The sequence below is a fragment of the Elgaria multicarinata genome, chromosome 17, assembly GCF_023053635.1.
Source record: "Elgaria multicarinata webbii isolate HBS135686 ecotype San Diego chromosome 17, rElgMul1.1.pri, whole genome shotgun sequence".
NCBI lineage: Eukaryota > Metazoa > Chordata > Lepidosauria > Squamata > Anguidae > Elgaria > Elgaria multicarinata.
This window is the reverse complement of record NC_086187.1, coordinates 20,373,544-20,401,402: the sequence shown is the minus strand read 5'-3', so window position 1 is coordinate 20,401,402 and position 27,859 is coordinate 20,373,544. Positions and strand designations below refer to the sequence as shown.

The 27,859-nt window shown below is 45.5% G+C and overlaps 1 protein-coding gene across 1 annotated transcript in view; it reads right to left on the bottom strand.

Moving 5' to 3' along the window:
• The window catches only part of TRRAP (transformation/transcription domain associated protein), a 166,765-nt gene that overhangs the window by 107,299 nt on the left and 31,607 nt on the right, over positions 1-27,859 (bottom strand). The window contains exons 21-33 of the mRNA XM_063143617.1: positions 27,173-27,373; positions 22,299-22,450; positions 20,922-21,121; positions 20,367-20,584; positions 20,039-20,236; positions 18,997-19,257; positions 17,582-17,743; positions 16,448-16,544; positions 14,639-14,760; positions 12,328-12,498; positions 10,740-10,808; positions 1,523-1,642; positions 294-413 (exon numbers count right to left, since the gene is read on the bottom strand). Coding sequence (XP_062999687.1) covers positions 294-413; positions 1,523-1,642; positions 10,740-10,808; positions 12,328-12,498; positions 14,639-14,760; positions 16,448-16,544; positions 17,582-17,743; positions 18,997-19,257; positions 20,039-20,236; positions 20,367-20,584; positions 20,922-21,121; positions 22,299-22,450; positions 27,173-27,373 — 2,091 coding nt within the window. The remainder of the gene's footprint in view (positions 1-293; positions 414-1,522; positions 1,643-10,739; positions 10,809-12,327; positions 12,499-14,638; positions 14,761-16,447; positions 16,545-17,581; positions 17,744-18,996; positions 19,258-20,038; positions 20,237-20,366; positions 20,585-20,921; positions 21,122-22,298; positions 22,451-27,172; positions 27,374-27,859) is intronic.

Here is a 27,859-nt window from a genome sequence, read left to right as displayed (position 1 = left end):
GGTCTATATATTTTTGCCAGTCCGTCTTGAAAGTATCTCTTTTCTTTAGCCCTCTTTATGGTCTTAACTTCTGTGTCAACTTTCCGTTTATTGCTATGTCCCAGATTTTTCTTTCTCCGCAGTGCGATTCTAAAATCTGGGCGCGGTGTCAAATCCAGCAGCTCACACCCAACACCTCGATCGTGCTTCAGGAATCGGGGGCTGCTGCATTTGCACCTCCCCTTTACACCCGGCAAGAACGCAGACCTCCCGCCAGCATCTTAAAACGCGCACGTGCGTGTAAAGTCAATTACCATGAACATCCTGCTCCACTGCGGATCGTTTAAGGTTGCTTCCATCATGAACAGCTCGACCGTCTGGGACGGATGACGCGTCAGAAACTTTATTAATGGTTCTCGGAACGGGCTGCCAGCCTACAAGAAAATAATAATAATAATAATAATAATAATAATAATAATAATAATAATTTTATTATTTATTACCTGCCTCTCCCTTTGGATTGAGGCGGGGAACAACATTAAATACAAGACATAAAACTGGTTAAAAGAGCATATAAAACCGATGCGATATTAAAATAACCATCACAACATCTTAAAATTCTTAGGTCTAAAATTCATCTGGGTAGGCCTGCCGGAAGAGATGAGTCTTTATGGCTGTCTTAAACTCAGAGAGAGTATTAAGCTAGGGTGACCCTATGAAAAGGAGGACAGGGCTCCTGTATCTTTAACAGTTGTATTGAAAAGGGGATTTCAGCAGGTGTCGTTTGTTTATATATATGGGGAACCTGGCGAAATTTCCTTTTCATCACAACAGTTAAAGCTGCAGGTGCCCTGCCCTCTTTTCAATCTGGTCACTCGAGTATAGCTCCTGCAGCTTTAACTGTTGTGATGAAGAGGGGATTTCACCAGGTTCTACATATATACAAATGACACCTGCTGAAATTCCCTTTTCTATGCAACTGTAAAAGATACAGGAGCCCTGTCCTCCTTTTCATAGGGTCATCCTAATTAAGCCGGCGAAACTCCTCCAGCAGGCCATTCCATAGTCTGGGGGCGGCAGAAGGAAAAGTCCTCTGGGTAACAGTTGTCAGTCTAGGAAAGTAAGCTTCATTTGGCGCATGGACAAGCTCAAAGCAATTTGGGATTAGGTTTTGGGGAAACGTTTTTCTATGGATTGCAAACATTCAAGCAACCCCTGAATGCAGAATTCAGCCCGTCTGAAACTTCACAGTTTCCAATGAAGGTGTGCTTGAAATGCCTGAAATTGGGCTTTGCAGCTCAACTGAACTGGAGGGTTGGGGAGGGCTGTGACTAGAGTCTTACTTGAACCTTTGGGATCCATTCGAACTAGTTCCAAACTATTTTAAAAAAATGGAACCAAGAACCAGAAGAGCATCCACAAATCAATGTTTTTAATCAACTGGATAACACAGGGGACTTGAAACGGTCCAAAACACAATTAAAGGAAATATTACAAATGGGGGGGAAACGGAAGCAATTAGGGAAATTAAGTGCCACTTTACCTCTATCAACATAGCCCGTTCCGTTTTCATCACAACTTCCAGCAAGGGCTTAACGAGCGTCTGCGGAGCGGCCGGGATCAGATGAAATAGGTTTATAATTGCCGAGCAAATCTTCATCTCCTGAAGATAAGAGTGGAAACTTTAGCAAGCATTCATTTCCTTGCGTTTTGTTTTGTTTTAATGTCTCGTGTTCGAACACGACAGCCCCTAACTGGAACTACTTTCCTCTTCCTAGGTGTTAGCACAGCTGGCAAACCAAAGCAAAGAGTTAAACCACGGCTACTTACCCCGGGGGCATGTTAAGGAATCGGTTTCGTTACAGGGAAGGGAGCAGGACCGTTCAGTTATGTTTCAGTCGTGGCGTTTCAAAGTTTGTGCTTTTTTTTAATAATAAAAAAAGGAAAAATGGAATGGCAATCGTGAAATGGGGAGCTGTGGAGGTTCAATGCCGTGCAATCCAACGGTGTGCCCTGCTGTTCAAAGGCAAAACCTGCTCTAGAAAACGGACTCGTACAAAGCCACACAGGAAAGAGTTTGGCTCAGCCTTAAAAAAAGGCCGTGATTTTCCAGCATCGGAATTCAACTGCTCATATGGACTAGGAACTTGTGAATTCAACTCTGCCCTCCTAGCTCTCGCCTTTGCTTATTCACTATTGACCGTTCAGATCGTGTCCTATGCCGGGTTACTACGAGCGCCCATATAAAGGGAAAAGAGGGGAGATATGCATGCAGACACACAGAACATTAGGTCTTACTAGGGGTGGTTGCATTTCGAGAACTGAAATCAAAGATGGCGCATGTCTCTCTGATGGCTTGGAAAAGAGGACCTTTTACAGTTCAGACTTAAGAGGAGTAAAACTAGGGTGACCATATGAAAAGGAGGACAGGGCTCTTGTATCTTTAACTGTAATGTAGAAAAGGGAATTTCAGCAGGTGTCAATTGAAGAGGGTGGAATTCTCTCTTCATCAGCACAGTTAAAGCTGCAGAAGCCCTGCCCTCTTCTGTATCTGGCCACTCTACTATAGCTAGTGTAGCTTTAACTGTTGTGATGAAGAGGGAATTTCACCCACTTCAATTGACACCTGCTGCAATTCCCTTTTCTACATTACTGTTAAAGATACAGGAGCCCTGTCCTCCTTTTCATACGGTCACCCTAGTAAAACCTCAGCTGCCGCTTTTAAAGCCGGCCCTTTGGGTGTCGGAAACGCAAATCGTTTTAAGGCTCCAAACATTGAGAGGGGAAAGAACGGCATCTCAAGCTTCCTAATTAGTAATAGTAATAGCAATAATAATAATAATAATAATAATAATAATAATAATGAAAGAACATGCTGGGAAAAGTCCTTCACAGGTCACAGCAATTGTTACTCTGCCACAGACAAAAAAAAGGAAAACATAGGGACAAAGTCACAGCACTGCACTCAAAGGCCCAATATGCACCTTGCCCCAGGTACGTAACAAATACAGGTAACAAACCATACCAAAACAAAACAAAACGAAGACAAACGCCCCGGAAAGACAAAAAAGGACAATATAGAAACGAACAACGTCCTGGGTCCTCCACTGAAAATTCTCACCTCTACCCCTTCCATGGCAGGCTGAACCAAGAAACGGAAGCAAACAAACAAACAAAAGTAGGATTCACAGCGTGAACAACCACAACCACAACAAAAACACAAATGCAAGAAAAGTAAAGGAAAATAATAATTTAAAAAATGTGTATATATGCTGTGCTTCACGTTGCAGTCAGAAACTGACTTGAGTAGGGTTTTGTTCTCACCTCGAACTGACAGAATGGAGACAAGGAACATCTCCCGCACTCGGAAATGCTCTCCTGAGAATGGGGAGGAAAAGCAACTTTTTTTGCTATTTGTACACACACCGAATACATACAACTTCCCATTTTTTTAAAAAAAAAAAACCAAAAACTTGCACACAAGAGAGAGAGAGAAAAGAAAAGGATATTAGGGATGGACAAGGCAGCGAAAGCAGCTTTCGGGTTATCTTGGCCCACGGAGACGGCAACGGCGGAAAAACCTTTTCGACACTTGATAGAACGGAACGGAACGAAGCGGCCGAACCATCTCCGGACCCCTCTCCCCGCTCGCTCGCACACACACACCCGGGGCAAAATAGGTTGGGAGCTTCTTAATAAAGCGGCGGGCGTGAAAAATGATGAGTGCGAACGTGGGCATGAGCGGCGGCAGCGCTGGGCAGAAGGCAGGCGCGCCCGTTTGTGGTCAACGTCTCGATAAAAGGGATCACAGCTAGGTCGTGAGCTGCATGCAAAGGGCTACGGGGCAGGGGTGGCTGTGTTTCGGAGGTCCAGGGGCAATTCCCCCCCCCCCCCAGAGCAGCACTCAGACTGTGGGACGCTCCATTTTTAAAAAAAAGTTTGGGGAGTTAAGGGAGAAACTGTGTCCATAACACTACAGAGCACCATAAGGGTCAAATTTTCGTTGCTTACAAGCTACGTTTGACCCTTTTGGTGCTCTGTAGTGCTATGGAGGCCAACTTGGGGAGGGGTTGTGATGCTCCACATATTCAGGGGACAGCGGGGGGCTAGAGCATTGAAGCAGGATCTTCTCAAAAATGAAGGCCAGCTCATCAGGAAGAAGAGGGTTCAAATTCCCACCCAATCCTGGAGCTCATTGGGCAATTCTGAGTAAGTCACTACCTCTCGGCCTAACCTACCTCAACGTGAAACTACACCTTGGTTGAATTGTACAGTACGTAACTACGGATTTGTTTTGGGAGGGTACCCTAGAATAAGTGGGCACGCCCCCTATTCAGATCGGGACCACCACGCACCAGGAGGGGACGTTTTAACTTCCCCCCTTCAACTGCACCAATTCCCATTCCCAAGCCCATCTTCCCCTCCAAAATGGGGGGAAGGCTTAATCCCCCCTTCCCAGAGTGTGGTGGTCCAAACCAGAGCTGCAGACACTTTCAGAGTAAAAAAGAATCTGATTATCCTCAGTTACATGGGATGTGATTAACATAACATGTAGTGTAACCCTCGCAGGGCTGTTGGTGAGGATAATAGGCGGAGGTGGGGAAGGGGAAGCGTACTGCATTACAGCCTCGGCCTCCCTGGGGAAAAGGCGGGATAGAAAGGATCCACGACATAAAATAATGCATTCTTAAACTAATTGAAAGAGACACTACGCCTGCAGCTAAACACAAGGGCTGCATGTAGGTACGGTATGAGCTGGCTGTCAGCAGGCTCCTATAGAGTAGTGTCAGCTTTAATCAATGAATTCACAAAGCACGGCTTAATTAGCATGGGGGATGCAAATGCGGATACATATTAAGTTATGAAGAATCTGGGTTGGGTTGAGTTGAGTGAGGTTGAACTGGGTTGGGTTGGGTTGAGATGAGTTGAATGGGGTTGAGTTGAGTTGAATTAGGTTAGGCTAGATTAGATTAGGTTAGGTTGAATGGGATTGAGTTGGATTGAGTTGGGTTGGGTTGAATTGGGTTAGGTTAGGTTAGGTTGAGTGGGGTTGGATTGAGTTGAATTGGGTTGGGTTGGGTTGGGTTGGGTTGGGTTGGGTTGAGTTGAGTTGAGTTGAATTAGGTTGAGTTGAATTGGGTTGAGTGGAGTGGAGCGGAAAAAGGTTGGGTGTTCCATCCCCCATCCCAAATTGGTATGAAAGGAGATTAAAGAATTTACGTAAACTCTGCCCCAATGTACAGAAAAGCTGGGGAAGGTGGTGGGAAAGGTGGTAGAGAAAACACAAGAGCGACTCCTGAAATTCCAACTTAGATTTTCTTCTGGGTGTCTGATATTTTCTACTGCATTAAAACTGGATTGGCTTCCTTGGGATGTTGAGAGTTGGGAGGGGTTCCAAGGAGGTTGTTCCTACTCAAAGTCATCCCCACTCACAGCCTCGCCGGGGAAAAGAGACGTCTCTCGCAAACGCGAGGCCACTTTGAACGGCATCCCTGACTACAGCACGGAGCCACGTTTTTGCACAAGGGAGGTGAGGAAGCGGCAGCTAAATAGATTCATAATTCACCACCATAGTCATTCTTCCTCCAGTGATTAATGAGTTCTCCTGCCAGGGAAGCTTACTATGAGAGCCCTGACAGATGTGATTCCCAATAGCTGTTATGGCAGAAGGAGAAATTCTTCATGGGGACTCTGACCACCCCCCATGCAACCCTCCCAGGCAAAAAAACCAAAACGCACTTAGAGCAAGTTACCCCAACCTGATGCCCTCTCAAATGTTTTTGACTATGACTCCAAGCATTCCTGACCTTTGGTCGCGCTGGCTGGGGCTGATGGGAACTGAAGTCTAAAACATCCAGAGGGTAACAAGCTGGGGCCGCACATGGCTATGTTTTGACGGCAATCAAAACAGTTAAGGAACCCATTCCCCCCCACAAAAATGCAGATGTTAAGCCACGATAGCTCAACAGAACCCCAGCTTAGGAGAAAGGACACCTCTGAGTACCAGTTGCAGAATACATCAGCCAGAGCGGGCTCTTCCCTTCATACCCCAGTTGTGGGCTCTCCAGAAACATGAGGCTGGCTAATGTGGAAGACAGGATGCTGGATGAGATTGTTGACCCTGGACTGGACTTTGAACCTCTTGGCTTTGTCAGGTTTTTTTCTCTTTCTCGGAAACCTGTGAGTTAACTTCTCACTGCCTAGTAACCAGGAAAGGAGAGATCTCATCTCTCTGATCTAGAATGTAATGTGCCAAGGGTTAAAAGACGGCTTCCCTGCCAAAGGGTGGCTACAGGTGGCTACATGCCAGATTTGCATTCCTTAATGGTGAACATCATGTCCTAGCAGACAAAGGGAGAACCTTTCAACCAATGGAGCATCGAATGTAACCTATGACTCATTGAGACTGTGCACCTTAACTTGAAAATTGAATGTAACTTAACTTGCTAATCCAGAACTGGCCAATAGAAAGGTTAGAAAGACACTCTCTTGTAGTCAGGGCCTATATATACTGTGAGATTCCTTTGTTCTTGGCGCCTCCATTTTGTAGAACCGGAGAGCGCCCCCATACTGCAGTATCAGAAGTAAATGGATTAAGCGTATTCTCCAGCCACATGTGTTTGATTGGCTACTAACGCCAATCTCTTCATTGGCTTCCAATTCACCTCAGAGTCCAATATAAACTTCTCCAGTTGACCTACAAAGCTTTTCACAGTCTAGCTCCTTCCTATCTTTCCTCTCTCATCTCACACTATTGCCCCACTCGTGCTCTTCGCTCCTCTGATGTCATGTATCTCACCTGCCCAAGGGTCTCTACTTCCCTTGCTCGGCTTCGTCCATTTTCATTCGCTGCCCCTTATGCCTGGAACGCTCTTCCAGAACATTTGCGAACTACAAGTTCAATCACAGCTGCTCAGCTAAAAACTTTTCTTTTTTCTAAAGTTTTTAGAACTTGATTTTGATCTTACTTTTATACTGTTAGTTTTACTCTATCCTGTGCCTGTTTGGTGCATTCTCTTCCCCTTCTTATTGTTTTATGATGATTCTATTAGAATGTAAGCCTATGCGGCAGGGTTTTGCTATTTTATTGTTTTACTCTGTACAGCACCATGTACACTGATGGTGCTATATAAATAAATAAATAAATAAATAAATAAATAAAAACGCGCCGGAGTAGTGAGCCTTTAATCCCCTGGTTGAGGGGCAACAAGACGGGCTTTGGGTCTGATCAGGATGACCTCTTGTGTTCCTAAGCATCTTTTCAGGCAAAGACCAAGCTCTTATCTTCCTAAAGATAAGAGACACACGCACACACACCGCAGAGGGAGGAAAGTGGCGAGGTAGCAAAAGCAGAGCAGCGTTTAGGAAAGCATTCCCTAATCTGGTGCCTTCTAGGTGTATTGGACTGCAACTCTTATCACGTCCAGCCAACATGGGCAATGGTGGTTAGGAGAATTCTCTGTACCTGCCAGAGACTCAAGCCGAAGGACGGGGATCTTGGAAGTGCCTGACCAACTACAAGCTTGGTGCATGTTGTAGCAAGGCTTCGAGAGGCACTGCAGCCACTCAAAGACCCGGCTCACACTTAGCGACATTTGGAAGGATTGGGGGCAAATTTGCCGAAATTCACATTTGTGCAGATTTGGAAATTAAAAAATCTGATTCCTTCGATGGGCGGATGATGGAACAAAAGCATCTGGCAATCCACGAAATGAAGACTGAACAGATTTTATAGTCCATACATCCCTAGCATAAAATCAATTAGTTACATCCTGATTAGATTACTGTAACACGCTCTACGTGGGGCTGCCTTTAAAGAGTGTTTGGAAACCTCAAATGATTCAAAGTGCTGCAGCCAGAGTGTTGACCGGGGCTGGTTACAGAGAGTATAGAACTCCCCTGTTAAAACAGCTCCACTGGCTGTTTCTGGGCACAATTCAAAGTGCTGGTTATGACCTATAAAGCCCTATACGGCTCGGGGAAAGGTTATCTGAAAGACCGTATTCTCCCTTATGAGCCTGCCCGTGCTTTGAGATCTTCTGGAGAAGCCCTTCTTTCAGTCCCACCATCTTCACAGGCATGCCTGGTGGGAACACAGGAGAGGGCCTTCTCGGTGGCTGCTCCGGTGCTCTGGAACTCTCTTCCCGGGGAAGCTAGACTGGCTCCCTCCCTGATGTGCTTTCGGAAGCAGGCAAAAACTTTTTTGTTCCGGCAGGCCCTTGGCGAATAATCTGGGCCTCCGTTTGTGCTAAGGTCTTTTAAAACTGTCATGTATTTTAAACGTTTTAATGTTGTAATACTGGAATAGAATTTAAACTTTTGTATATTTCTCTTCATAGGTTTTAAAATGCCTATGTTTAAAATTTTGTAAGGCCGCCTTGAGGCCCAGCATTGGGCAAAAGGCGGGATACAAATAAATAAATAAATAAATAATTGCACAAAGTCAACAACACTCCCTAGTGCAACGGACTGTACCAGCATTGCTTTACGCTAGTCAACATCAACAGAGTTACCATATGGGCGCCATTGTAGCCTTCTCCTTAATTATGAGTAAGCTGAAGCCCACAAAATACGAAGAAAACATTAGCTCTAAACATGAATACTGGGGTGAAAATTTTGCGCTTCTCCGTTAGGGATTATATTCCGAGGAACGCTGTATGAGACACCAATCAGTCAATAATTACTAAGAGAAGTAAAGGCATGGCTTTTTAAGCTTCGTCTTTGCCCCAGAGTTCCTTTCATAATCTAATTCCCATAGTAGCGCTCTGCTTTCATTTTCCACAACTACTTGAGCACGATATACACATACTAAAGGCAGCTTTCAGAAAAAGATGGAGAACTTTACATGCTGGATCATTTATCTACAAGAAAGATAAAGCATCCAGTAGGATAATTAGGGTGGTGGGGGTCAGGAAGAGACTGAAGAACTGGGCATGTTTAGCCTGGAGAAGAGAAGATTGAGGGGAGACATGATAGCACTCTTCAAATACTTAAAAGGTTGTCACACAGAGGAGGGCCAGGATCTCTTCTCGATCCTCCCAGAGTGCAGGACACGGAATAATGGGCTCAAGTTAAAGGAAGCCAGATTCCAGCTGGACATCAGGAAAAACGTCCTGCTTGTTAGAGCAGTACGACAATGGAATCAGTTACCTAGGGAGGTTGTGGGCAATCTCACACTAGAGGCCTTCAAGAGGCAGCTGGACAACCATCTGTCAGGTATGCTTTAGGGTGGATTCCTGCATTGAGCAGGAGTATGGACTCGATGGCTTTGTAGGCCCCTTCCAACTCTGCTATTCTATGATTCTATGATTCTATGAATCTCCAACAGATCAAGATGGTAGTGGACTACCATACCAGTGACCTAGAGAGGTCGTGCGTAGTCCCACACTACAGGCATCTGTCATCCATTAGGTACAGGGTGGATAAAAATCAATGATATTTTTTTTAAAAAAAAATCAAAACAATCGGATTTTTAAAATTTAAATCGGATTTTTTAATTTAAATCGGATGTTTTTAATAAAATGCTTTTTGAGGAAAAATCTATCTAAAGATAGTTTTCTATTTAAGATACATTATAGTCCAAAGGTTATTCATCATGAAATAAGGATTAGTTTTTAATAGTGACGCATGAGGCTGTTTAAATTTTTTGGTAAATGAATTCCATTAATCCATTCACAACGTCATGCTCTCCCAGAGGTTTCTGTAAGATTATTTTTCTCCTTCCAATAAAGTACAGCAGAAAAGTTGTCCAAACATGAATGATTAACCTATTAAACTGGAGATAGTTCACCTCGCAATAATCTCGTAATTATCTATCTATGATGTGTTTCTAATAGTATAAACAAATCAGTATTTTGTTGATATAACTGTAAAACTAATCTGAAAAGTTGCTATTCTAAAAATGAAACCTTCGTCTGGTTGTAAATATTAAGATTATACCAGCAAGAATGAGTCTTTGGTAACTCATAGCGAGGAAGAGTGCACTTCTTCTTTTGGGGGGGGGAGGGGGGGGTCACATGATTTATTTATTTATTTATTTATTGCATTTCTATACCGCCCAATAGCCGGAGCTCTCTGGGCGGTTCAGATTTGAGTCTTTCTGAGTAGTGATTTACAATCGTGATTTAAATCAAATCCACCCTGGTTAGGTAGGCTTTAAGGTTGGTGGATTGGCAGTAAAATCAATAGTGGTCTAACCAAAACAACGCAGTTTCCATACCCAACACTCCACTCACCCTGCAAAAGATCTATTCTTAAGACCTTCTACCACGCTAAAATTCAGCAGCAAGCATCCCTCACGATGGCGTGTGGGTACCACGGAGCAAGGGAACACCAAACTTGGTATATACCAATTCTTAAAGAGCTTTAAGACAACTGGTCAAAGTTTTCTTGTATTAAAAAAAAAAAAGCATCTCTCTCTCTCTCTCTCTCTCTCCCACAAGCACGCACCACTCTGAGACGCAGTCATTCAGCAAGCAAGCATTTCAGAGTCCACGCAAGTACCCTGTTTCTTCGATTCTAAGACGCACTTTTTCCCCCATATAAACATCTCTAAAAATGGGGTGCGTCTTAGAATCGCGGGTGTGTCTTAGGGTTGTTGTTGTTGTTTTCCTGTTGGGGGTACTGAAATTAGTGTGCGTCTTACAATCGAAGAAATACGGTAGTTAACGGTTGGTTACAACTCTCCCTAACGTTTCATCCAGTTTATTTTGGCTTTTCGTGCCCCGGAAAGAAAGAAAGAAAAAGAACCATCAACTTACGTTTCCGTCACTCCGCTGCCCTCCTTTGTGTGTTATGACTACAACTTCCATCCATTTGCGCAGGTGTTGCTGCGGAGAAACCCAGCGTTAGGAGTTATCTTCTCTCTCTCTCTCTCTCATCTCACACTATCGCCCCGCTCGTGCTCTTCGCTCCTCTGATGCCATGTTTCTCGCCTGCCCAAGGGTCTCTACTTCCCTTGCTTGGCTTCGCCCATTTTCTTCTGCTGCCCCTTATGCCTGGAACGCTCTTCCAGAACATCTGAGATCCACAAGTTCAATCACAGCTTTTAAAGCTCAGCTAAAAACTTTTCTTTTTCCTAAAGCTTTTACAACTTGATTTTGTTCTGACTTTATACTGTTAGTTTTACCCTACCCTGTGCCTGTTTACCCTACCCTGTGCCTATTTACCCTACCCTGTGCCTGCTTACCCTACCCTGTGCCTGTTTGCATTCCCTTCCCCTCCTTATTGCTTTACTATGATTTTAGTAGAATGTAAGCCTATGCGGCAGGGTCTCGCTATTTACTGTTTTACTCTGTACAGCACCATGTACACTGATGGTGCTATATAAATAAATAATAATAATAATAATATTTCCTGCATTCTTGCAACCCCCGTTAGCTAAGCAAGAGAACGTGGCCTGTATAATGATTGGCAGTGAGCAATATTTCAGCTTGGTTTTTCTTTTTCTTTAACAGAGGAGGCAAGGCAGCTCCTCGCGGGCTTTCATCTTCCTCCAAGGAGATCTTTTGTACAACTGTAATCCAGGAGAAGATTGCCATATTCTTTCCAATGGGGAACACATACTAAAAAGTTTCCGAGCCCAATTCAAGGTGCTGGTTTTAACCGATAAAGCCTTACACGGCTTGGGGCCACAATACCTGACGGAAAGCCTCTCCCGACATGAACCTACCCGTACACTGCGCTCAACATCTAAGGTCCTCCTCCGAGTGCCTACTCCAAGGGAAGCTCGGAGGATGGCAACAAGGGAGAGGGCCTTTTCGGTGGTGGCCCCCAATTGTGGAATGATCTCCCCGACGAGGCTCGCCTGGCGCCAACATTGTTATCTTTTCAGCGCCAGGTCAAGACTTTTCTCTTCTCCCAGGCATTTAACAACATACGCTAAGTTTTTTTAACGGACCCCAGAATAGTTGTTTTAAATGGATATTGCTGTTTTTATGCTTTTAAATTTTTTGTATATTTCTTTTTAATGCTCACGGTTTTTAACTGTTGTAAACCGCCCAGAGAGCTTCAGCTATGGGGCGATATATAAATGTAATAAATAAAATAAATGAATAAGCACTCTTAACTGAGCTCAAAAACAATGGACAGTTCCATAGGGCTCTCCTGCATGAAGACTATTAAGGAACTACCGGCTACAGGCGTGCTTTAGGGTGGATTCCTGCAATGAGCAGGAGGTTGGACTCGATGGCCTTATAGGCCCCTTCCAACTCTACTAGTCTATGATTCTATGAAAAAAAAAAACATTCGTCTCCAGCTGCACGTTCCTTCTCCCGGAACGGACATGCAAGATCAACAATGTCATATCAGAGTTCCATGCATGGTCATAGGGGCGCCCCATGTTCGTACCATCATTTGGTCACAGAACTTATCGTTAAAGGAGTTCGGGAAGAGCCTGGTCACGGACGTGAGGCGGTTCACGACGTTCAGCGTCAAACTCCGGTAATCACCCAGCATCATCAGCAGAGGCCTCATGTGCGTGTGAATCTGGTCGACTTCTATGGTGGCGCCCTCCAGGAACTGCAAACAAGCAAAGTGAGTGTCATTTCGGTCCGAGCATTTACACCGCTGGGTATATTAGGCCAGACATTTAAATGCCCCGTGAGCCTCGTGTGGCGCAGAGCAGTAAAGCAGCAGTTTCTGCAGCTGAAACTCTCCCCACGGCCTGAGTTCGATCCCAGCGGAAGCTGGTTCTCAGGCAGCCGGCTCAGGTCGACTCAGCCTTCCATCCTCCTGAGGTCGGTAAAATGAGTACCCAGTTAGCTGGGGGAAAGGTAATCACGGCCGGGGAAGGCAACGGCAAACCACCCCGCTATAAGGCCTGCCAAGAAAACGTCAGCGAAAGCTGGCGTCCCTCCAAGAGTCAGTAATGACTCAGTGCTTGCACGAGAGGTTCCTTTCCTTTCCTTAAATGCCCCATAAAGTGGAGAAAGCTGTGGCAGTATTGCTGGTTTTTTAATAAATGCCTATTGGAAATAGGCTAGCAGGAAAGCACCCTTTCCCAACCTGGCACTCTCCAGACGTAAGAACACAAAAAGCATCATGGTGGATTAGACCAAAGGTGCATCTAGTCCAGAATCCCGTTCACTCGGGGGCCAAACATCCACCCCTAGAAAAGCCACAAGTGGGACATGAGTGCAACAGCATCCTCCCACCCATGTTCCCCAGCAACTGGTATACAGAGGCGCACTGTATACCGGGGATAGCATGAAGCGTAACCCTGGTTAAGAAAAAACCAAACCACAGTGACGTATTACATTTGTGTCGGGCCACAAAGAAAAAGGTTGAACACTGGCAATGAAATTCTACAAATGGAAGGACTTTACTCTTTTCATGCATTGGGTTCTTTCGTTCTCTGTTACATTGGGATGACTTAACGTTATAAACAATAAAACTGAATTGATTGATTGATAAATGGAAGGAGACACCTTCAACAAATCCATTCTACAAGCGACTTTAGAGATCCTGCAACTTACTGGAATTACAGAATTATGGATATGGACCGTTCCTGGATGTGAGGCCACCTGGGAACCCATTATGTCAACTGTGAGTTCAGTAGGAAGACGGGACACAAATAAACCTTCATATAGAACAGGGCTGGACATCTTGTGGGCTCCAGGTATTTCGACCTTCAAGTCCATGATCCTTCACCATTGGGAGCTGTAGGCCAAAGCATGGCCCCAACCCTTGATATAGGACATACATGAAAGCAAATTTGGTGCGCCTTTCTCCAGCTTACGGCAGTTCTTATCAGAGTTCTGTGACTAGTTGCAGCAGCCTCTAGGCCACGCAGATGTAGAATGGTTGAGCTCCCAGGGTAGGCAAACATTTGGGGCCGTGGCCACATGTGGCTTTTTGAGAAACTGCCGTGGGCTCCACCACAAAATGGTGGCATGGCAAAGGCCAAACATCATGCCCAGAAGAGCGAGTACAGGGCAGAGATGGCCTCTAAGCCCCAACACTCTAAACAAACTTCTTTGAACCCACTGTTTTCAGCTATTTCACATTAATCCCAGCTGCTGGTAAGAAAACGTAATTCTTTCTTTCTTTCTTTTTCACTGGGAGTGGCAAGGCACCTTGGCAGAAAGGAAGGACGCTGGTCTACCCCTGTTTAATTCACTTTTTCCCAAACTCCTTCAAAAAGACTTCAGCTTCAATACCAATACATTGCATGTCGTTTTACCAAACGAACTCAATACCTGTTCTCCGTTTTAACGCGTCTTGTATCCAGCCCTGCTGTTCATGCTGAATATAAGACCGAGCTGAGAAGCTGCAATCAATCATTAGCAACGCACTGATGTAGCCGTGTTATAACTATGCCATGAACAGCCCACCCTCTAAAATACGGGGCCCGCGGCTGCGTGGCACCAGGAGAGAACTGGCCTTAGAAAACTGTGGTTTGCTGCCTGGGAGGTTTGAGAGGCAGGGGGGAAGTTTGTGCCCGTGATATTGCCACCTCCCCCGCACACATGTCTAAAGAAAACCACGTCGCAGCAGCCCAATTACGCCGGCAACACGCAAACACAGATACGAGCAGAGCGGTCATTAATCCCGATCGCAACGCTGACGCCTTGTTACTTCTGCTCTTAACAGAAGAGGGGGTGGGGGTGGGGGGGTTGAGAAAGTAAAAACAAAGCCGCTTTGTTCCAGGGCCACAAACCTTTCTCATGCAAGCCTCTCCTGCCTCCTGGAGTTCATTGTTGGTGGAGTTCAGCGCCTTGAAAAGCGCAGCGATGATTTTCTCTCTCGACTGCGGCAAGTAATTGCAAGCAGCTAAGGCATCTGCAAAAACCAAAGGAAATTGGGCTGCCTTATTAGCTGGAAATTCAAAAGCGAGGTACGGAACCACTTCGTGTTATTTTCTGTGTAACACCCTCTTTTGATTTCTCCCCAAATTACTGACAGCTTAACACGCTTTGCCAACACCAACGGCCTTCAGGAGGAGGAGGCAGAAAAGAAAGACCGTATTCTCCCATATGAGCGCCTGCCCGTGCTCTGAGATCTTCTGGGGAAACCTTTCTCTCAGTCCCACCAACATCCCAGGCACGCCTGATAGGTACACAGGAGAGGGCCTTCTCGGTGGCTGCTCCAAGGCTCTGGAACTCCCTTCCCAGCGAGGCTAGGCTGGCTCCCTCTGTGCTACAGTTTCGGAGGCAGGCAAAAACTTTTTTGTTTCAGCAGGCTTTTGGAACTATGCTGGACCTGTGTTAATGTATTAAACAGTCACACCCTTTTAACCTGTTAGTTTTTAACATTTTTAACATGTTTTTAATTTTACTGTAGGTTTAATTCTATTTTACCTTTTGTAATTTATATTTATATGTTTTAATTGTACATGGTTTAATCTTGTAAACGGCCTTGAGTCCCAGTACTGGGGAAAAGGCAGGATATAAATAATAACAACAACAACATTTGTTGTACAAGCACAGTTCATTCCCAAACCCCATTTAGGGAAATGTCTTAAAAAGAGGTGAGGACAGTGGCTTGAATCCAGAAATAATCACTCAGAGTAGACCCATTGAAATCACTGAAGTGATAGCAGCCCAGGGGTTCTGCACCTGTTGTTAGTGTTGTGCCAAATCCTGCCCCGTTTTCAGGAACTTTTTCCCTGTGAAAGAGGCATGGTTTTTTCTGCCTCTTTCACAGGGAGGTGGAGAATTTTCTCCTTGGGGAGGGGGGAGAGGGTTTCCACATACCTTTTAAAAGTGTAGCCGGTTGTTCAGGGGTCTTCTTTCTATTTTTAATTTTTTTAAAAAAACCAACCTTGCAGGAGCTGAGCAGTTCTTCCTGAATGCCTAATGGAGATCATGTGACCTCGTCCTCTGCAGTAGGCATTCAGGAAGAACTCCTAGGCTCCTGCAAGTGTTGGGAGGGGGGTGCTGTTATTTTATTATTTATTTATTTATTACATTTATATACTGCTCCATAGTCCAAGCTCTCTGGGCGGTTTACAAAAGGTTTTAAAAAGGTTTTTTTAAAAAAAATAGAAAGAAGACCCCTCAAAAGTGCCTACACTTAAAAAGTTATATATATATTTTGTGAACCGCCCAGGGAGCTTCGGCTGTTGGGCGGTATAAAAATGCAATAAATAATAATAATTTACAAATGACACCTGCTGAAATTCCCTTTTCTATGCAACTGTTAAAGATTCAGGAGCCATGTCCTCCTTTTCATAGGGTCACCCTAACTTAGCCATGGAAGCTCACTGGGTGACTTTGGGCCAGTCACAGACTCTCAGCCCAACCTACAGGGTTGTTGTGAGGATAAAATGGAAAGGAGGAGTAGGAGGAAGATTATGTACGCCATCTTGGGATCCTTGGAGGAAAAAAGGCGGGACACAAATGTAATAATAATAATAATAATGGCTCCAGGTGCCCAACCAATCTCAACCTCTCTGGCACCAGAACTGAGGGCATCCTTACAAAACAGCCACATGGCCGGCGGCCGATTCAAAGCCAGATGAACTTACTCAGCGCCGCAATTCGAAGCGGGACCAGCGAGGGAAGGCTCTTGTAGCAGGGCAACTTCATCAAGGCGCTGTCCTCCGCCTCGCACAAATTCAACAGCTGGAAATGGAAGCCGGAGGGAGAGTTTAGCCCACTCGTCACTTCTGAGCGGAGCCCAGCTAATTGATACCGGGAAAGAAACCTCGGAACGCCGACGTGAGCTGCGACTGTAAATGACTCCGCTAATTGTTTTAGTAAGACATTTCGAAGCGGAACACACCCCAAAAGGTCAACTGTTGCATTCTGAAAGGTTTCCCCCATCACTGCTTACTGTTTTAATTTGACGAAGCTAATACAACCTGCCTTGTAATTAAAGAACAGGCTCAGGCTGTTTAATTTAAATCTTGTGTCCTCTCCTTATTCTAACGCAACTTCAGTTCTTGAATGAATTCAACCCATATTAAAAAAGCTCCAAGATGCACAGAGTTTCTCCAAAACTCTGCCGGTTCTTTAAAACTGTATTCTGTTCCACCTTACAAAAGATCACACTGAAAAGGAGAATGAAGGGGGGGATCCTAAAATCTCTTTAAATTAAAAGGAAGTTTAACACAGGGGGGAAATTCAAGGAGTCTTTGGCAAAGGTACAATATGATTATAAACATAATCGTGTTCATGCCTCACAGCTGATGAAGGACAACTATATCAAGCAAAAATTGGCAAACGTTTGGGCCCCATGAGCACTTCCGGAAATTTAAGAAACGCTCGTGAGCACGACCACAAAATGGCTGCTATTGTGGGCATGGCTAGTCACAAAAGCCAGGTTATGTGCCCAGGAAATGTAAAAAAATATTTGGGGGCAGTATTCAACTGTGTCATTCCATTGGCACAAATGACTTTGCGCTACCAGAAACTAGATTTCTGCGCAAGAGAAGAATCCGGCTAAAGTTATATTTGTGAGAGCATGGATGTGCAAGCAGTTGTGCATTATGCTTGTACAACACGCTGTGAAACCAGTTGCCCATAACTCTTGTGAAAGCCGTTATGCACATTCTACTCGGAGCTCATGGGAGTTGTAGTCCAAAACGTTTTGGTGGCGGGAACCAAGTAGCCTAGCCCCTGTTTTAAAATGGCTGGTCATACAGAGCAAAGACAAGTACCTCCGTGTAGAACACTTTGTGTTCCACAACGTTTAGATCCATGGTGAAAAGCCTGGGTTGAAGTGTGGTACAAAACGTGTTGCCCTCCATCAAACCAATCTGGGCGTTTGCCGGCTGGTGCCTGAGCAAGTGCTTTTTGGGAGGAACCATGTCTTGGAGGACCTAGAAGAAAGCAAGCAGACTTAGAAATGTGGTCTCGGTTGCAGCATCAAAAACGCCACCACGCTTTCTCCCCGCAATCGTCGTATGGTCTGACACGAAGCCTGATCAAACCCCGATTCAGCCCCGGGACACCCCTCTTCATCAATACAGCCTTCCACAAATCCCTCTTTGGTTACCACTATGAGACAGCCTCCGCGCTACAGGTAGGCCTTGCGAAAGCCAACGCTCCGCTGCCTTGAGCGATCGTTCACGCGCCCCTACAATCGCAGGGGCGCCGTGCAGAAGAAAATCCTTCCTTTTGCAGGGAATCGTCTGCACGCAACCCACAAAGCAAGGCAGGTAAAAGGCATATCCAGAACTGGCTGGCTCAAAGAAAAGCAACAAGCCTGAAACAAATCGTCAAGCGCAGACTTGCTAGAAAGCACAAGGCAAAGAGGAGTTTCATGAAAATCTCGGGTATTCAATGTAAAATGACAAAACAAATTGATAGGTCATTTTGCAGGCACACAGCAGAATGGAGAGGACAGCAGAATTCCGAAGCGGGAGAGCGGTCTGCACCTCTTCAAGCTGCAAAACGGGGGAATGCCAAATTTGGATGCTCGCCCATGTGAAAAAGTTCCTGGGAGCAAAACGTTTCAATCATCCACTTTTCTACTTGCAGGGAGGGAGATGAAAGGGAGAAGCACAGCCATTCCAAAAGGCTACTTCATTTTTTTCCCTCTTCCCTTCCCATCCCTTCTTCCTTGCGTGCCGTGCCTTTTTAGATCATGAACCCGAAGTCAGGGCCTGTTTTGTTTTACTCATTGGATGTAAGCTCCTCTGGGAGCCTTTTGGGCTGAGGGGTGGGATAAAAACATGTGAAATAAATCGCGCAAATTGCGAACCAGTGTGGTGTAGTGGTTAGAGTGTTGGACTGGGAGTCAGGAGATCCGGGTTCTAGTCCCCACTCGGCCATGGAAACCCACTGGGTGACTTTGGGCCACTCACAGACTCTCAGCCCAGCCTACCTCACAGGGTTGTTGTTGTGAGGATAGAAATGGAGAGGACGATTATGTATGCTGCCTTGGATTCCTTGGAGGAAAAATGGTCGGGATATAAATGAAATAATAAATAAACGTCAATGCAGGGAGGCATTTAGAAGAAGCACAGTATACCATGTGCAGTTCAAAACGGTACAGTTCACTCTGCCGGACCTCATTCTGCTGCCTGTAACACCCGGGCCCCTGGAGATGGACCCGAGCCCACGGCCTCACCTCTTTGTGCGGTTCCATGATCACTGTGACGCTTTTCCCCGTGACCTGCGCGAGCACCTGCAAGGAATGCATCGCCTGCTTCCTCACGGTGGAGTTGGGCGAGGTCACTTCTCGCACCAGGTCGTGGGTCACGTGGTGGAACGACTTCTCCTGGGCCGTGAGGATGTCCTCCGTCTTCTCTTCGTCTTTGAGCGGCGTCGCGCACCTGATCAGCAGCTGCTCGAGGGTGGTCTTGGCCATGGCGACGGCTCCGTTCGAAACCTACGGAGGTGGCAGATGGGAGTCAGTGGCGGCCTTTTCCTCTCCTGCTCTCAGAACACTAGAACCCAAAAGGGTCGTCCCATGAAACTGATTGGTGGGGGATTCGAGACAGATGAAAGGAAGGACTTCTTCACACAGCACAGAGTTGCACTCTACAAATACTTGAAAGGTTGTCATACAGAGGAGGGCCAGGATCTCTTCTCGATCCTCCCAGAGTACAAGACACAGAATAACGGGCTCAAGTTACAGGAAGCCAGATTCCGTCTGGACATCAGGAAAAACTTCCTGACTGTTAGAGCAGCACGACAATGGAACCAGTTACGCAGGGAGGTGGTGGGCTCTCCCACACTAGAGGCCTTCGAGAGGCAGCTGGACAACCATCTGTCAGGGATGCTTTAGGGTGTATTCCTGCATTAAGCAGGGGGTTGGACTCGATGGCCTTGTAGGCCCCTTCCAACTCTGCTATTCTATGATTCTATGAGTTACATTATGGAATTCACTACCACAAGATGTAGCAATGGTCACCAATTTGGATCGTTTTAAAAGGGGCTTGGATAAATTCCTGGAGGAGAAGGCTATCAATGGCTACTAGCCCAGATGGTTATGTGCAGTATCTGAGGCAGTAAGCCTGTGTGCCCCAGCTGCTGGGGAACATGGGTGGGAGGGTGCTGTGGCACCATGTCCTGCTTGGTTGGCCACTGTGTAAACAGAGCGCTGGATTAGATGGACCCTCGGTCTGATCCAGCAGGGCTCTTCTTGAGTTGTTATCTGCGTGACGTACCTCTCCTGTTAGGTCCATCATGACAAACAGCAGCGCCTTGAGGAAAGTCTGCTGGTTCTGGAGAACCCAAATGAGGGGCAGCCGCTCCATGAGGAATTTGATCGACACCACTCCCCCGAGCTTGGCATACCACGCTTGTTCGTAGCAGCAGGCGCAGAGGCGCTCCACGATGTACGAGAACAGGGGGAGCTGGCAAGCCTGGAGGTTGGGGAAGAGGAGCAAAGGAAGACGCGCGGGTCAGCAGGCGAGGAAGCCAGCCCTTCGCAGGACCCCAGCGCCCGTTCTAAGAGCAAGACCACGTCCGCGCGAGCTCGAAGCGTTTCGTTACCCTTTCCTTCGACCCCAGGATGATGCTGGCCACGTCGAAGATGACGGCCAGGGCCACCTCTCCGATTTTACAGAGCTCCTTCTCTTCGTAGGCCATGCAGATGGCGATGGCGTCGATCAGCACCAATGGGTCCATGCCTTTGGATCCGTTTTCTTCGCTGTGGAACATGGCCGTACTGGGCTGGCTGCCAACCTGGTAACACTGGAGCAAGAAGGGACCTGGGGGGTGGATTGCAGTCAAGGCAAGAAGGAAGCAGAAAATAAGAAATAAGAGTGTCCCGTTAAATAGGAAAACACGGCTATTTCCCCCCACACACCAAAAAAGGCTCTACAAATAGACAATGCCTATAGTTTATCATATTTGCCTTATTCACCCACTTTCTTTACACCATGCTCAAATATTATAAACCTCTATCGCGTCCCTACGCCAAATTAGAAACTAGATACCAACAACATGTGTTGAACCGTTTTTTAAAACAACAACAACACATATTTGCAGAGAAATGAACAGCAATGCTTTGATTTTTCATCTCTTGTCCACGGCTGCATGACTCACCGCACTGCTGGGCGACGGCCACCATAGTGTAATGACGAATCAAGCTGGCCACGAAAGGAAGTGCACTTGGGCGGAGATCTTTGATCACGGCCGACATGAACGCCCCCGTCAAGGCCTGTTCAAACGTTTTACGGGCAGGTGTATCCTGGGCTTTGTACCGATGGGAAATGATGACGCTGGGAATTGACTTCTCGGTAAAGCTGCGAAGACCAAAACGCCGTTTGGAGACGCATTTAACAACTAGATAGACTTACTTCAACAGAATGTGGCTGTTCACTCAACACGTTAACCCGCACCCAGTGGTTTAGCGTGGGTTGTTGGTAAACCGTGGGTTGTTTGTTGAACCATGGGTTAGCATGTTGTGTGAACCCAGGACATTTTCCACAGGGTGGCTCGTTAACCATGCAGTGTGGGTTAACAACCCTCAACAACCCAACAACAAATTTTGGGTTCTCAACGCGGCTCAGCCCACTGCACGGATAACAAACCATCCAGCAGAAAATGTCCTGGGTTTGGACAACACGCTAACCCACAATTCCACAAACAACCCACAGGTCCACAACAACCCACACTCAACCATTGAGTGTGGGTTAGCGTGGTGTGCAAACCCAGCCAAGGTTTTGTTCCGAGCTGAGTCTGGAGCAATTCGTTTGGATCAAACCAGCACACGACTCCCATCTCAATGCAATCTGCCACAAACTAACATCTAAGTCAGGGATTTGGAACCTTTTTCGGCCTGAGGGCTGGATTCCGTTTTAGAGAAGGTCTCCGGGGCTGCATTTCATTGGTGGACAAGGCCAAGGGGGTAAGGCCCAAAATGCCAGAAATGCTAAAAACAACCCTATTGTTCTAGTAGGAGACAATAGGCAGCATCCAATGTTAGTCCTACGTAGAGCAGAACCACTGAAATGAATGGGACTTAATCACAACTAACAAGCTCCATTATGTTCAATGGGCCGACGCTACTTAGGGCTAACATGGGGGACAGGAGCAGGCGGAGGAAACATCGGGGCCTGGCTCCAGTTAGACTCCCCTCCTTCGGGAGCAGGACAATCCCATCAGCCCTGTTCCTGGTCCACTTAATTTCTCTCTCTCTCTTTCCCTCTTCCCTTCCCGGACTCTGTTTCCTTGCGTGCCATGTCTTTATTAGACTGTAAGCCTAAGGGCAGGGACTGTCTTTTTTGCTAACTAATTGCCAGCCGCTCCGAGAGCCTTTTTTTGGCTGAGGAGCAGGGTATAAATACGTTAAATAAAATAAAATAAATAAATAAATAAATAACAGTGGACGCTACCCACTGCAAATGCCCTGGGTGAACCCCCAAGAACTAGACCTGACCTATCGACCGCAATTCCATACACCGTTAAGTTCAAACTTACTTGGGATGGGCAAGAAGCTGATACAAAGCATGCTTGTTGTCATCCAGGCTCATCATGGCCACCAAGAAGCATTTGATCACCTCCCAGGCCTGCCTCCGATAGTACGGCTCGGTGTTGGCACTCTTCAAGCAGTCCAAGGCCGTCTCAATGGCCTGGAAAAAGAAACGAAACAGGAATCAGCTGCTTCAGCAGGACAGGAGAGGAAAAAACACAACACAGAAGAAAATGCACCTTCGCGCTCTTCACAAGTTAGGTAGTGCAAAACGTGTGTTAAGGTGTGTGCCGGTTGTTGCTGGTTTAGGTGAGTTATTTATTTATTTATTATTTATTTATTAATTGCATTTCTATACCGCCCAATAGCCGGAGCTCTCTGGGCGGTTCACAAAAATTAAAACCATTCAAAGTATAAAACAACAGTATAAAACCATAATATGGAATACAATAGAAAAGCTCAACCAGATCAAAACAGCAGCAATGCAAAATTACGAATTTAAAACACCGAGTTAAAATGTATTTATTGACTGTTAAAATGCTGGGAGAATAAAAAGGTCTTCACCTGGCGTCTAAAAGCATATAATGTAGGTGCCAAGCGAACCTCCTTAGGGAGCTCATTCCACAGCCGGGGTGCCACAGCAGAGAAGGCCCTGCTCCTGGTAGCCACCTGCCTCACTTCCTTTGGCAGGGGACTTTAAAAGGGGATTAGATGGTGCCACAAAGAAGAAGTCTTATCAATGCTCAGCTTGGTAGCTTCAGCGTTGTTTGAAACTTAATATGGCAAAGACAGAATTGCTTGTTTTTCTTCCTAAACCTTCTCCCTATCTTTCATTCTCTCTTACTGTCAATGATGTTACACTTACTCCTCCAGTCAAGGAAGCTCGTAGTCTTGGCTTTATATTTGACTCCTCGCTCTCCCTTGTTCCTCATATTGAGGCAGTAGCTAAATCCTGTCATTTTTTCCTATATAACATTGCCAGGATTCGATCATTTTTGTCTGTCTCTTCTGCCAAGACTCTTGTTCATGCACTGGTTATCTCTCAGTTGGACTACTGCAACCTTCTTCTCTCTGGCCTTCCTTCTTCTCACATCAGTTCGTTGGTTTCTGTTCACCACTCTGCTGCTAAGATCATCTTCTCGGTTCGCCGCTCTGACCATGTTACTCCACTTCTGAAATCTCTTCACTGGCTTCCAATTCACCTCAGAGTCCAATATAAACTTCTCCTGTTGACCTACAAAGCTTTTCACAGTCTAGCTCCTTCCCTATCTTTCCTCTCTCATCTCACACTATTGCCCCACTCGTGCTCTTCGCTCTTCAGATGCCATGTTTCTTACCCACCCAAGGGTCTCTATTTCTCTTCCTCGGCTTCGTCCATTTTCATTCGCTGCCCCTTACGCCTGGAACGCTCTTCCAGAACATTTGCGAACCACAAGTTCAATCACAGTTTTTAAAGCTCAGCTGAAAACTTTTCTTTTTTCTAAAGCTTTTAGAACTTGATTTTGACCTTACTTGTAGACTGTTAGTTTTACTCTCTCCTGTGCCTGTTTGGTGCCTTCCCCTCCCTTTCTTATTGTTTTATTATGATTTTATTAGAATGTAAGCCTATGCGGCAGGGTTTTGCTACTTTATTGTTTTACTCTGTACAGCACCATGTACACTGATGGTGCTATATAAATAAATAAATAAATGAAGAAGTCGTCTTATCAATGGCTGTAATAGTTAAATGGAAGCCTTGATGTCAAGAGGCGGAATACCACAGGGGACCCATTGATGGGGAACGAACTTAGAATGTGGGCTATTGCCTTCCCACCTGCTCGTGGGCTTCCCAGGGGCACTGGGCTGGCTACTCTGAACAAACAGGATACTGGCCTAGAGCTTTAACTGACGTGTTAAGTAGGGTGATCCTATGGAAAGGAGGACCGGGCTCCTGTATCTTTCACAGTTGTATAGAAAAGGGAATTTCAGCAGGTGTCCTTTGTATGAATACAGCACCTGGAGAAATTCTCTCTCCATCACAGCAGTTAAAGCTGCAGGAGGTCTACTGGAGTGACCAGATACAAAAGTGACCAGATACAAATTCCCTCTGCAAGAGCCCTGCCCAGTTTTGTATCTGGTCAAGAAGGCAGGGCTCCTGCAGCTTTATCTTTCGCGAGGAGCTGCATGCATACGAAGGACACCTGCTGAAATTCCCTTTTCTATACGACAGTGAAAGATGCAGGGCCCCGGTCCTCCTTTCCATAGGGTCACCTTAGTGTTAAGCAGAAAACAAAGTGAATATATCACACACTGTAAACGCTGCTTTAAGCAGCTCATAAAGAAATTCAGACTTTCGTACCCAAAAAAGAAAAGAAAAAAACTTCCGTCACGGAATAAGCACTCCATAAATACGTCTCCGGAATGGCATCTTAGACCTTGGGACTGACTTAATGACGATTTATTGGAGTCCTTTTACAACAGCCGCTCTGTCGAAGGTGGCCCAATAAAAGATATCATATTCACTCACTCACTTACTTTTTCTCTGTGTGTGTGTATGTACACACATATACAAACACACTTACACAAACGAATTTGCTCTAAAATGAAAAAAGCAGGGTCACTCCCCCCTACCCCAAAAATAGGACGTTGATCAAATGCAGCCCAACTGCGAAATTCATTCGAGAGCCATGAAATAAGAAATCTTGTTGCCTAACTGATCGCAAAAGGAAACCCAATCGCCCATGCTTAAACGCTTGATATAAAATTATGTAGATAAAAGTGACCTTTGAATGGTTTGGACTCCTCCTGCCCTGCTGCTGTTTCTCCCCCACACACCCGCCATTTGTAGGGAAATATTATTCCAGTCCCTGAATTATGTTGGTCACTCGCGTCTCGAAGACAACTTTTTATCAAGTGTTCAACGGGAAAAAAGCAATGCATTTTTCCACAGACCACCGAGGTGGAACGCCTCGCGCTCCGGCACTAACACAAAAGATGGATTCGTTCTGCTGGCGCCCCGTCCCAATTCTTGAGAGTTCAGCGGCTTTTACTCCTGGCTCCGCGGATGCATGGTGTAAACAGAGATTGCCTTCCTAAGTCAACCCCGGGAAATTCAGAAGGATTTCATTTTACACAGGCAAATCTAAAACATTTCTCATTGCGGGACTCTCCGTGCACAGCTAGCGTTCTAGTCAACAGGAAAAAACATTGTACAGAAGGTTTCGGGGCAGCTGAACTCAGAAGTGCTCTGTATTTTAATCTTATATCAATTTTGCTGCGTGGTTTTATCCTGGTTGTGCTTTTTATACTGCATTTTGTATTTGCGTTTTTAACCTGTTGGTTGTTTTATTACGGTTTTAATTTTTGTGAACCGCCCAGAGAGGTTCACAAAATTTTTGTGAACCGCTCTCTTTTTCTTTCTCATGATTTACATTTTTGTTCTGTTTTGTTAATATTCACAATAAAAAAGATATAGATAAAAATATAGATATAAAACCATGCTCCTGGTGGTTCCACATAGACCAATGGTTCCCAACTGGTGGTCCATGGACCCCAGGGGGTCCACGTAACCCATCCAGGAGGTCCATGGCACCATTCACATATTCACTATTCATTTCTGGAGTCCACTGATGACGAATTCCTACCAGAAGTAAAATATACCATGAGCACCTGCGTGATTTAGCGACTAGCTTCAGAGATTACTTCCCTGCACCTATTCCTGAAAACTCATGGAGAAGGAATCCTTTTGAATGTGGTGATGTACAACTAACAACTCTATCTGCGGAAGAGCAAGACGCACTTGTTGACGTGCCTTGTGATGGTTCATTGAAATAATTTTTCAAAGAATATAAACTGGACCAATTCTGGGTGAAGGTTTTTCCTGATTATAAGAAGTTAGGTGAAAAAGCTTTGAAACATCTAGTTCCCTTTTGTTCCACATACCTTTGGGAACAAACATTTTCGACATTTTGTTATATGAAGAACAACCCTAGAAATCGGCTCGATGTTGATCCAGATTTGAGATTAAAAGTAGGAAATATTGAACCGGATGTGGAAGGGATTGTTCGGGACAAAAAGAGGCATGATTTCTCCCATCACATTTAGGTTTAGTAGCTGCTAGACAAGTCATAATTTGTTCAATTGTAAACTAGACGTTAGTAAAATTAAATTCGTTTTTATATTCCTAACTAAATCATTGTCATTTTTGCGTGTTAGTATCATAAATTTTATGGTCTATTTTTTAGTATACCTAAAATCCTTTGCTTATTAGGGGCTACCCCTTATTTTTTTCCAAAAAATTGCTTTGCACAGGTAACTACCATAGAGATAACACATTTTTCAAAAATAGGGGGTCCTTGGCTTGGCATTTGAAAAACAAGGTGTCCCCAGTACTTAGATAATTGGGAACCACTGATGTAGACCCTTCCTCTGATTGGAGTCCACCAGGGGAAAAGCCTTCAGCGTGGTGGCCCCCCTCCTGTGGAATTCCCTGCCTCTGGAGGTCAGGCAGACGCCAACTTTGTATTACTTTCGGCGCCTCCTGAAAACATCATTATTCCAGGAAGCCTTTCCTTATTGACCAGCCACAGGTTACTGTACATTTTGCATCTCTTAAAATCTATTTTAAGGTGTTTGTTCGGTTTTCATTTTATTTTATCTTGTACACCGCTCCAAAAGTTTCAATGGGGAGCGGTATATAAATATTGTAAATAAATAAATGTTGAACAACTTCTTTATTTTTGTTGACTATTCATGGCTGAGGTGGGCTAATACAGGGCAATTCTGCGATGTTTTCATCGACCCCAAGACAACGGTTTTGTGAACAGCAGCCTGCAGAAGCACATCTGGAATACATAGTCAAAAGGGAATGAGGTCTACTACAGGCGGACAAACCAAATCTCACCTTTTCCATTGGGAGCTGGATCGATGCTTTGCAGTCAGAGAACTCGGCCGTAATGCTGGGGCCTTGAATCTCCGTCACAACGTACTGCAGCTTCTGAGATTCTTTCAGCATTTTTCGGTTGCTCCCCCCAAATTTGCCAAGCACCCGGTAAGCAACGTGGGATATGGTCTCAGCGGGATTGCGCAGCGTCCGCCACAGAGCCTGGAAAGGTACGTTTTTAAAACGTCTCTATCTGGTTTAAGAACTTTTTCGCTTCTAAGTATTCCAGACCCCAGGGTGATCAGGGGTCTGGAAACAAAGCCCTATGAAGAGAGACTGAAACAACTGGGCATGCTTAGCCTGAAGAAGAGAAGATTGAGGGGAGGCATTAGAGTTCAAATACTTGAAAGGTTGTCACACAGAGGAGGGTCAGGATCTCTTCTCGATCCTCCCAGAGTGCAGGACACGGAATAACGGGCTCAAGTTACAGGAAGCCAGATTCCGGCTGGACATCAGGAAAAACTTCCTGACTGTTAGAGCAGTACGACAATGGAACCAGTTACATAGGGAGGTGGTGGGCTCTCCCACACTAGAGGCATTCAAGAGGCAGCTGGACAGCCATCTGTCAGGGATGCTTTAGGGAGGATTCCTACATGGGGGTTGGATTCGATGACCTTATAGGCCCCTTCCAATTCTACTATTCTATGA